The 10,000-nt window shown below is 47.4% G+C and overlaps 1 protein-coding gene across 2 annotated transcripts in view; it reads right to left on the minus strand.

Annotated features, from left to right (window-relative positions):
• Window positions 1-10,000, minus strand: part of dclk1a (doublecortin-like kinase 1a) — a gene marked incomplete at its 5' end in the record, with an annotated part of 43,125 nt that overhangs the window by 24,858 nt on the left and 8,267 nt on the right. For both annotated transcript variants that reach the window (XM_030361989.1, XM_030361988.1), the window contains 1 exon segment: window positions 2,811-2,910. In XM_030361989.1, the coding sequence (XP_030217849.1) occupies window positions 2,811-2,910 (100 nt within the window).

Raw genomic sequence — 10,000 nt, forward strand, 5'->3', positions numbered from 1 at the left:
AGCTCCGCCCCCCTCTCGCTGTTTAGTGTGGTTTGCACTTCCTCGAAGTCCAAAACGCAGCCAATAGGGACCATTGCCGTGATGTGATTGGCCAGGCGTGGCGTTTTCTGATGCCGAATGCCCACCTCGATAACCCTCAATGACGTAGTTAGAAGTGCATGACCGATTTCTGTTGTCCATCACTATCAATGAATCAAGGTTGCTCTGCAAAAGGTTAATGAAATGATCCGCCAAATCTCAAAGTGAATCAACTAAAACCAACACTAATACAACAGCATAACAAACAGCCGTGCCATGTCCTCTGTACAGTGTGTGTGTGTGTGTGTGTGTGTGTGTGTGTGTGTGTGTGTGTGTGTGTGTGTGTGTGTGTGTGTGTGTGTGTGTGTGTGTGTGTGTGTGTGTGTTCTTATGTGTGTGTGTGTGTGTGTGTGTGTGTGCGTGCGTGGGTGTGTGTGTGTTCCCTGTGACTGATGGTGAGTCTTGATGGGAGGACAGTGTGTCACAGAGTGATAATTAGCAAGATGTGCGGGATGTCTCTCTGACTCGCTCTCTCTCTCCCCCCCCCCCTCCCCCTCCCCCTCCCTCTCTCTCTCTCTCTCTTTCTCTCTCTGTCCTATGGCTGATTCATTTAGTCCTTTGGTATAACTGTCACTGTAAGTCCTTCCCCATTTGTCGTGTTTTGAGCACAACTCATCTCCTGTCTTCCTGTCACCGTGCAGAGAGTAAACTCGGCCTCAAGGCGTCTATGAAGGTCCCGCCTTCCCTGACAAGCTGTCAATATGAGCCTCCATCCATCAAACCGTGCACATGAGTGTGCATGTGGCGGTGTGAGACAGAGAGAGACAGAGAGAGAGAGAGAAAGAGAGACAGAGACAGAGAGAGAGAGAGAAGGAAAGACAGAGAGACAGAGAGAGCGACCGAGAGAGCGAGAGAAAGAGCGAGACAGCAGACAGAGAGACAGAGAGAGAGACCAAGAGAGAGACAGAGAGAGAGAGAGAGAGGGAGAGAGAGAGAGCAAGAGAGAGGGACACACAGAGAGACAGAGAGAGAGACCGAGAGCGAGGGAGAGAGGGAGAGAGAGAGAGCAAGAGAGAGAGGGACACACAGAGAGACAGAGAGAGAGACCGAGAGCGAGGGAGAGAGAGAGAGAGAAAGAGAGAGAACAAATTGCATTGTGAGAAACGGTGGGGGGATTGAGGAAATAAGAACCGAAGGCAAGAAAGAAATCATCCATATTGTAATGAGATTGTAGGAATATAAATGTAAGGTTGGTAGCCAACACGAACTCTGACATCGGTCAGAACGAGGCTCGGGGAACGGCTCTGTGCACGTAGGAGGATGTGTTGCCGCCGGTTACAGAGAGGCTTGGGTTTATCATGAACCTGGGGGAGAACCGTTAATGGGAGCAGTCAAAGGCTATTACTCACCACCGATAAGAGGGTGGGAGACAAGTGAGAGAGAGAGAAGGGGAGAGAGAGAAGGGGAGGGAGAGAGAGAGAGACTGAGAGAGAGAGAGAGAGAGAGAGAGAGAGAGAGAGAGAGAGAGAGAGAGAGAGAGAGAGAGAGAAAGAGAGAGAGAGAGAGGGCGAGAGGGCAAGAGGGCGAGAGAGAGAGAGAGAGAGAGAGACTGAGAGAGAGAGAGAGAGAGAGAGAGAGAGAGAGAGAGAGAGAGAGAGAGAGAGAGAGAGAGAGAGAGAGAGGGCGAGAGAGAGAGGGCGAGAGAGGAGCAGAGAGAGAGAGAGAGAGAGAGAGAGAGAGAGAGAGAGAGAGAGAGAGAGAGAGAGAGAGAGAGAGAGAGAGAGAGAGAGAGAGAGAGAGAGGGAGAGATGGGCTGTCTGTGTGGACTGGGGTAAGATGTGTCAGGATATTGAGGGGAAATGATTCAATGAATTGAACAAAAAAAACGACACACCAAAGCCCTTTGCATATTATAAAGTAGTGAGATGAGAATCTGAATGAACACAGAATCAGGCTGTGAAGCCCGGTGGTCTGTCTAATACGTTGACACTCAGGTAGGGAAGGATAACAGGCAGGTCTGCAGGCATCACAGAACGACCCCTATAGGAGGAGAGGACCCTCAAAGTCATCCAGGACACCCAGGGGCGTGCTGGGGCATTAAGGGGTTCATAGACATGGATAGGCGGCCATATTGGTTCGCTGTATCAGGTGATCAGATTCTAAAAGCCACACAGTGCAGCTCGGTCGAGTTGAGGTCGGAAACTAAACACACTGTAGCAAGAAAGAAAGAAAGAAAGAAAGAACGAAAGAACGAAAGAAAGAAAGAAAGAAAGAAAGAAAGAAAGAAAGAAAGAAAAAATAGAAGAAGAGAGAAAGAGAGAAAGAGAGAAAGAGAGAAAGAAAGAAAGAAAGAAAGAAAGAAAGAAAGAAAGAAAGAAAGAAAGAAAGAAAGAAAGAAAGAAAGAACGAAAGAAAACAGATAATACAACTAAATCTATTTAAGAAATACAAATAATGTAATATACAATATACTTTCATTATCACGCTTCGAAACAGAATCTGCGTCATTATCAGACTGAACGACCGGAGGTAACTCTCCCTAACGACTCTGCGCAGTGGATCAGCCTATTAATGCACAGCGCATAATGAGCGTGGCTGGAGTCCCCTGCCCCCCCACGCCCCCATCAGGGGGGCCCTTGCAATCATCCATACTGGAGGGTCTGCACACACAGAGGGGGGGGGGAGGGGGGGGGCAGGAGACACAGACTGCCAGATTGCAGGGCCAGGAGTCAGAACAGGAGCTAAATGCCAGCGCTGATTGGCAGGTGGAGATGGGCGGGGTCCACACTCACCGCTCTCGTCCAGCATGAAGTCGTCCTGGTACCGGAACTTCTCCGGTCCGCACGCCACGAAGATGTCCTCATCGCCGAAGAAGTCCTGCAGACATGTGACCTGGAGAGACAACGATCCAGTCACGGAGTGGGACTAACATTGTGGACTGACTATCATTCATATCCATGTATTGATTACATAACGTGTGTGTATGTGTGTGTGTGTGTGTGTGTGTGTGTGTGTGCGTGCGTGCCGGCGTGCGTTGTGTTTGTGTGTGTGAACGTTCACTCCACCTGTGTTTGTGTGTGATGCGATAGACTCGGATATATTTACACCTCACATCACACTGACTCAGGCACTGATCCTCCTCTGCAGATGTAATCTATTTTCAGAAGGAAGTGCATGTGTGCTCGCTGTGTTGCAATTCACGCCTCGCTCCCGCTAGGTTTGAATGGTATCATTATTCTTTCATCAGTTGTATATTGAGTGCGAAAAATAATGGAGTGTAATATTCGTGAGTGCGTTTTTTTGTGTATTTGTATGCGTGTGAGCATGGTTTGATGCAGGCATGCACCTGTGTGTGTGTGTGTGTGTGTGTGTGTGTGTGTGTGTGTGTGTGTGTGTGTGTGTGTGTGTGTGTGTGTGTGTGTGTGTGTGTGTGTGTGTGTGTGTGTGTGTGTGTGTGTGTGTGTGTGTGTCTGTTACCCCATACGTTAATGTATAAGTGAGTCTTATTTCCTTGAGGCAAACAACCACTTACTGAGCTAATCTACTGTGAACTTTCCTTCCATTAACCTAAACAACCAGAGGCCAGCCATCCCATAGTTTCCCATCCTAAAGTATCTACTCTCTAACGGACATTTCATGGTTGGCGGCAGCGATGGATGTAAAGCATGTGAGAGTAAGAGACTTTATTCCCATCGCAAACTCATTTGGGAGGTCAGATGTTCATGAGCTGTTGTTTTGCCTCATCATTACACAAACACAAATGTGTTGATATTGCATTTCCCCTGTGATGGGAGTCTGAATCCACTCAGATTATCTACCAAAACAATCAGCCACCAAATGTGAAATGGTCTAAATAAACAAAATCCAACGCCAATGCATCAGCATAATGAGAAACACTGTCGTTTCCTCTGTGTGCGTTTGTGTGTGCATGCGTGTGTGTGTGTGTGCGTGCGTGCGTTAGTGTGTGCACAAGCATGTGCATGTGAGTGCGTGTGTGCGTGAGCATGTGCACCTGCATGTGAGTGCGTGTTTGCGTTCGTGAGTGTGTGTTTGCATGTGAATATGAGTGCGTGCATGCATCTTTGCGTGTGTGTGTGTGCAAGTGTTTGACGATGTTATCAACATAAGGAACACCTGATGTCTTCACGTGTGATGTGTGTTGATGTGATTTGATTGATCACGCTACGTTTGAACCTTTCACACATCAACGACTCGGACACGGATGTCATAAACTGTCACTCATATCTCCATTTTCCGCAGCTAAACAGGGTCGATTTCCGGTAAATTAAAGACAAAGCCTTCCTCCGAATAGCTTCCATTGTTGAATCCCAGTAAAAGGTTTAGTGTAGGAGACTTAGAGACTGAGTAGACTTTTATTGAGGTTCCAAGAAAACTTCTAAATGAGAGTCTGCGGATAACAGCGAGCACAAGTCATACGTCTTTATATGAGACCTTGGCTTGGCTGAGAGAATGACTCATCTGCGGAGAACCAACTGTTTGAATAAATTACAACAACAGGGTAGTACACTGAATTCAGCTTTGTGTCCCCGAGCCCTCGAACAGCCCCTCTGGAACACGTCAAGGTAGATGAGCAGACCAAAACAAATCGCGCTCTTTCAATAAATAATAACCATATGACAACATTAAAAAAACAACACAAGTGTCGGGCTGTGGGCCACACATCTTTCAGCTTGCCTAGCTCAGTATGTACCGCTATGCTACAAGCTGAACCCACGTTGAACTGAATTGACTTGAATGAATGGAAACACTCGGCCATACCTTCTTCCCTCTTAACTCTAAACAATTCTGGTCCGAGAGGGATATGTGGAGAGCAAAGCAGTCAGGTGTATGTGTGTGTGTGTGTGTGTGTGTGTGTGTGTGTGTGTGTGTGTGTGTGTGTGTGTGTGTGTGTGTGTGTGTGTGTGTGTGTGTGTGTGTGTGTGTGTGTGCGCGTGTGTGTCCGTGTGTGCGAAGCTCTGAGTCAGACATGACTGCTTCCTGAGCACCGGCAGTGAACACGGTGACAGTAGGATCCTGCTGCCGGCTTAGTCAGCAAGGAGACATTTTGGGAGTCTGGGGCCCTTTGAAGCTTCACAGCCCAAGATAGATGGCCCCACACAGTGTCTGGAAACCATGGGGGAGAGGGGAGAGAGAGGGAGAGGGGAGGGAGAGAGGGAGGGAGGAGAGTAGAGAGGGAGGGGAGGAGGGAGAGAGAGGAGGTGCGGGGATGAGAGGAGAGAGGGAGGGGAGGAGAAAGGGAGAAGAGGAGAGAGGGAGAAGAGGAGAGAGGGAGAAGAGGAGGAGAGAGGAGCGATAGGAGAGAGGGAGAAGAGAGGGAGAGGGGAGGAGAGGAGAGGAGAGAGGGAGGAGGGGAGAGAGGGAGGGGAGGGGCGGGGATGAGAGGAAGGAGAGAGGGAGAATAGGATGGGAAAGGAGAGAGAGAGGAAAGGAGAGAGGAGAGAGGGAGGGGAAGAGAGGAGAAAGGGAGGAGAGTAGAGCGGGAGGAGAGAGGGAAGAGACGAATGGAGAGAGGGAGAGGGATGACAGAGGAGAGGGGAGGGGAGGAGAGGAGAGAGGGAGGAGAGGAGGGAGGGAGGAGAGGAGAGAGGGAGGAGAGAAGAGTGGGGGTGGAGACAAACAGAGAGAGGAACGGAGAAGAGTCGAGGAAACGAGAAGAAGGAGAACGAGAGAAAGGGCGAGCGAGAGAAGGAGAGACGAGGAGAAGTGCCACAAAACGATCCGTAATCACGATAAAAACGAAACGCACATCAGAGATAACAGCAAACAGACACCGTTCACACACACCCTCTGACAAGTGAGCACAGGAGCTCAACACAGTCACTGGGAAAGGGTGTGGGGACTTTTGTTGCCATGGCGATTAAGCCCCGGTAGGAGTTGAAGGTGGCCCCCTGGTGGCGGACACACACTTCGGTTCCCAGCGGGGGGCTCTGGTGTTAATTAAAACACACACTCAGATGCACAGCAGCCAAACCTGGTGTTCGCACCTCGTGGAAAGTACACGGTGAGAGGGCTTTCTATTTCCATCCATGCCTAGTTTAGTCTAGAACCAGCAGAACATCGTACACAGGGTTATTCTCAGTGCTTCCCAAGAGTGATTCTTCGTCTTGGCAAAGTAGACGATAAACAGAAGAAAGACCCCCCCCCCCCCCCCCCCCCCCCCCCCCGCCGACAAAAACAGATGGACAAGCATCTGAGGCTAATGAGGAGGTTATCTGAAAGGAAAAAGAGAATATGTAATTATCACAGCAACATCTCAAGGGAGAACAATAACATGGAGAGAATGGGTGTGTGTGGGAGAGAGAGAGAGAGAGAGAGAGAGAGAGAGAGAGAGAGAGAGAGAGAGAGAGAGAGAGAGAGAGAGAGAGAGAGAGAGAGAGAGAGAGAGAGAGTGACAAACACACACAGTGGAGAGGAAGCGATCTATTTCTGACTGATGCATGGAGCGCGTCTCTCTTGCAGAGAAATAACAAGCAGTGTATCTGAGGTCTCTCCTGTTCGACACGGAGAGAACAAAACTGGCTCGGTTACACAACAGCTCACCCCCGATTTAACAACAACAAAGACAGAGGAGCGAGCCAGAAGCACCGGGACGGAGACAGACAGAGAGAGAGAGAGGGAGAGAGAGAGGAACACAATCATAAGAATACAAATAAGAATAAGAATTGGATTTATAATGAGGAGAGCGCTGAGGAGACATGGGAATTGAATCGAGATCTCTTTGTGCTGAATGTCAGCTTCTGAAAAGGAACCAAGGAAAGGAATCGCAGCACAAGGATTCATTGTGTGGTTGTGTTGTAGTGTTGTGTTGTTTGTATTTTTGTTGTGTCTGTGGTAGGCCTGGTGTATGCATGAGAGAGTGAGAGTGTGTCTCGGTTGTTGTTTGCGCATAGAAATGTGTGTATAATGTGAGGTCTGTTGGGTATTCCTGCTGGACACTCTGTGGTCTCTTTATGCCGAGAAACAGATGCTCCCGCACAGATGAGAATATTAAATCGAGGTCACGCACACTTTTTTGGGGCGTTCGGGGATAAGGTGACAAAGCAAAATGTGTGACTCTCTGAAGAATTGCTATTGAGTTATTTGAAATGTGAAACATTTCGAGCTGCAAATAAAGTTAATATTATTATTATTATTAGTAGTAGTAGTAGTAGTAGTAGTAGTAGTAGTAGTAGTATCAGAATTGTATCAGTAAAGTAGTACTAGTAGTAGCAGTATAGTAGTAGTAGTAGTGGTAGTAGCAATAGCAGTATAATAGTAGTACTAGAAGTATAAGCAGTAGTAGTAGTAGTAGGAGGAGCAGTAGCAGAATGTAGTAGTACTCGTTGTATCTGTAAAGTAGTAGTAGTAGCAGTAGGAGTAGTAGGAGTAGTAGGAGTAGTAGGAGTAGTAGGAGTAGCCGCAGTGTGACTAAAACAATTGATTAGGTAGTTGGGCCGTTTCTCCGTAGTAAAGTTATCTGTCACCTGCACTGCTCACAGTGCTGATCACTCATTCTGTAGTCTGGCTGAATGGAATTGGACAGCGTCTATTGCCTAGCGTCGGATTTCACCGCTACTCCTCCCCTTCCGGTTGCTGGCATTTCCCCCCGGCACTATTTTGCATGGACAACGCGGCTGCTTCCCGGGCTTAGCCCCGCCCTAGACGATTGTGATTGGTTTAAATAAATAAAAACAGGCCCGCCCAGTTTCCCCACGGATAGACGGCTCGAGGTAGCGTGGTTCCAGACCATTCTACTTGCTGTAGTTTGGTCTGGCTTTGCGAGACTACTCATTCTGTGACCTATGATCAGGCCCACCAACCTCTAACCAAGCCTCCCACTCGGGGGGCTCCCAGACGGGGTCCTGTGTGATGGGCCGTGTGATTACAGGGCTTCTCTAATCCGCCCATTCATTTAACCGAAGCACCGGTTGTGACTCTGTGTTATATAATATATTGGACTGTTGATTTGTGTCTGTTAAGGTATATGGTGATGCGTACATGTTGCATGAAGTGTGTGTGGGATTAAATAAATACATGGAACAAATCTCAAATATTAATCCCACACGTTGCATATACTGTCTTAAATTGTGAATGAATACATTTTGTGAATGCAGAGATAAAGTCACTTCTCTATCCGTTACGTGAAGTGCGTCTGTGCTTGGGTTGTTTTCACATACTCCCGATCTGAGAAGTGATTGCATAACAAGCATACTGGCAACCTGATTGTGAGAGAAATAATTGTGTTCACCAGTCGCCATCTTGTGTCAATTCGCTGAACAACAACGAGAGTGCCATGTTCTTTCTTTTTAATCTCATTGCCTTTGTCTAAATATTTTCTAACACTTTCTTTGCCGATATAGCCGTTTTTTATTTGTCGTATTGTCACTAAGACAACAATTACAACAGATGATATTCGCAATACAAAACGGAATATTTGAAATGTACATCCCCGCAGTATTCATGTACGCCACAAGGGGGCGATGCTCCCTCAAAGTAGAAACACTATGACGAGCCCCCCTTGGCATCAATGAATTTAGTATGTTCTAATACACAACTGTCTAGACTACAATCATGATCATAATTGAAAATAGATTGGATCAAACAGACACACACACATACATAGCGGCCATTGAGATGAAGACATGCTCCATACTCCTATGAAACTGGCCGTTGATAATGAAATCACAGAGGTTATTTGATTGGCTGTTTGCGTGTCTGTGTGAACTCAGAGTGGCCTGACCGCAGCTAATACCGCAGGTACTATACATGGATATGGACACCCACACACACACACACACACACACACACACACACACACACACACACACACACACACACACACACACACACACACACACCTTCCAAACTCTTTGTGTCATTCCCCTAGGGCCTGAGAACTAAATTGAAAGCAGAAGTCTTATAGGAGCTTGTGTGTTCACTACTTCAAACGCAGCTCTTCAGCCTACACACATTTCATACTTATATCTTTCCCATTCATGTCCTCTGCTCATTCTATCTAAACCAACAGTATCATTTATCGTCCGGCACAGTTGTGTCAGGGCAGATAATAATGATGCGTTTGAAAGTCATGCATCCAAAACGATGTGGGTTGTTTACAGAGCGAAGCGTTTTTGGGTCGCGTTACAAATATGATCCACAGTTGGCGCTTGGTGTGCTTTCGGCTGTAAACAAACCGAGAACCAGGCAGTCTGTTGTTGCACAGTTATGATCTTTTCTTCTCTCTCCAAGTTTTCAGACCCCTTCCCAAAGACACAGGCCTGGGCTCAGTGGATGGCGCTGTCCATGGTGCTGAAAGAACTGATGCTGATGGAGCTATTCTGCAGCATCACAGTTGACTTGCATAGGTGGAGAAACCGTATGGAAGGTTTGATCAGAGGTACACACTCTGGTGTCTTACTCTACAACATCTCGGACATATGAAGCCAAGTGCAACTTCATACATTCATTCAGTTTGAGTACATTAATGTTAAAGTGAAAGTGACAATGCGTTCCATTTGCCCCTTCGTATCAGATGCATCTACTGGAAATGTGTCCTTGGCTAAGGCGCACAGCCCGTTATTGACAGCATCAGTACTAACTCAATAACAACACTGAGGCAAAACGATCGATCCGACCTCCAATTAATAATTAGTAATTCCATGGGTGCAATGTTGGGAGCTGTGGGAGCTAGAGAAAGAGAGAGAGAGAGAGAGAGAGAGAGAGAGAGAGAGAGAGAGAGAGAGAGAGAGAGAGAGAGAGAGAGAGAGAGAGAGAGAGAGAGAGAGAGAGAAAAAACACTGAATCGAGAAATCGGCATAGAGGAGTTTAGGAAACCGTTTGAAAACTTCCAGAGAGCTGAGTAGGCGTCCTCAGTAAAAGTCCCGGGCCAGAAGGCAAGCTATCATCCTGTTACATAACCTCCCACTGCCCTGAACTAATGTTGCTCCATGGAGGTATCACTTCTTTGGCGGGCAGAGAGTAG

The sequence above is a fragment of the Gadus morhua genome, chromosome 7 (genome assembly GCF_902167405.1).
Source record: "Gadus morhua chromosome 7, gadMor3.0, whole genome shotgun sequence".
NCBI classification, from domain to species: domain Eukaryota; kingdom Metazoa; phylum Chordata; class Actinopteri; order Gadiformes; family Gadidae; genus Gadus; species Gadus morhua.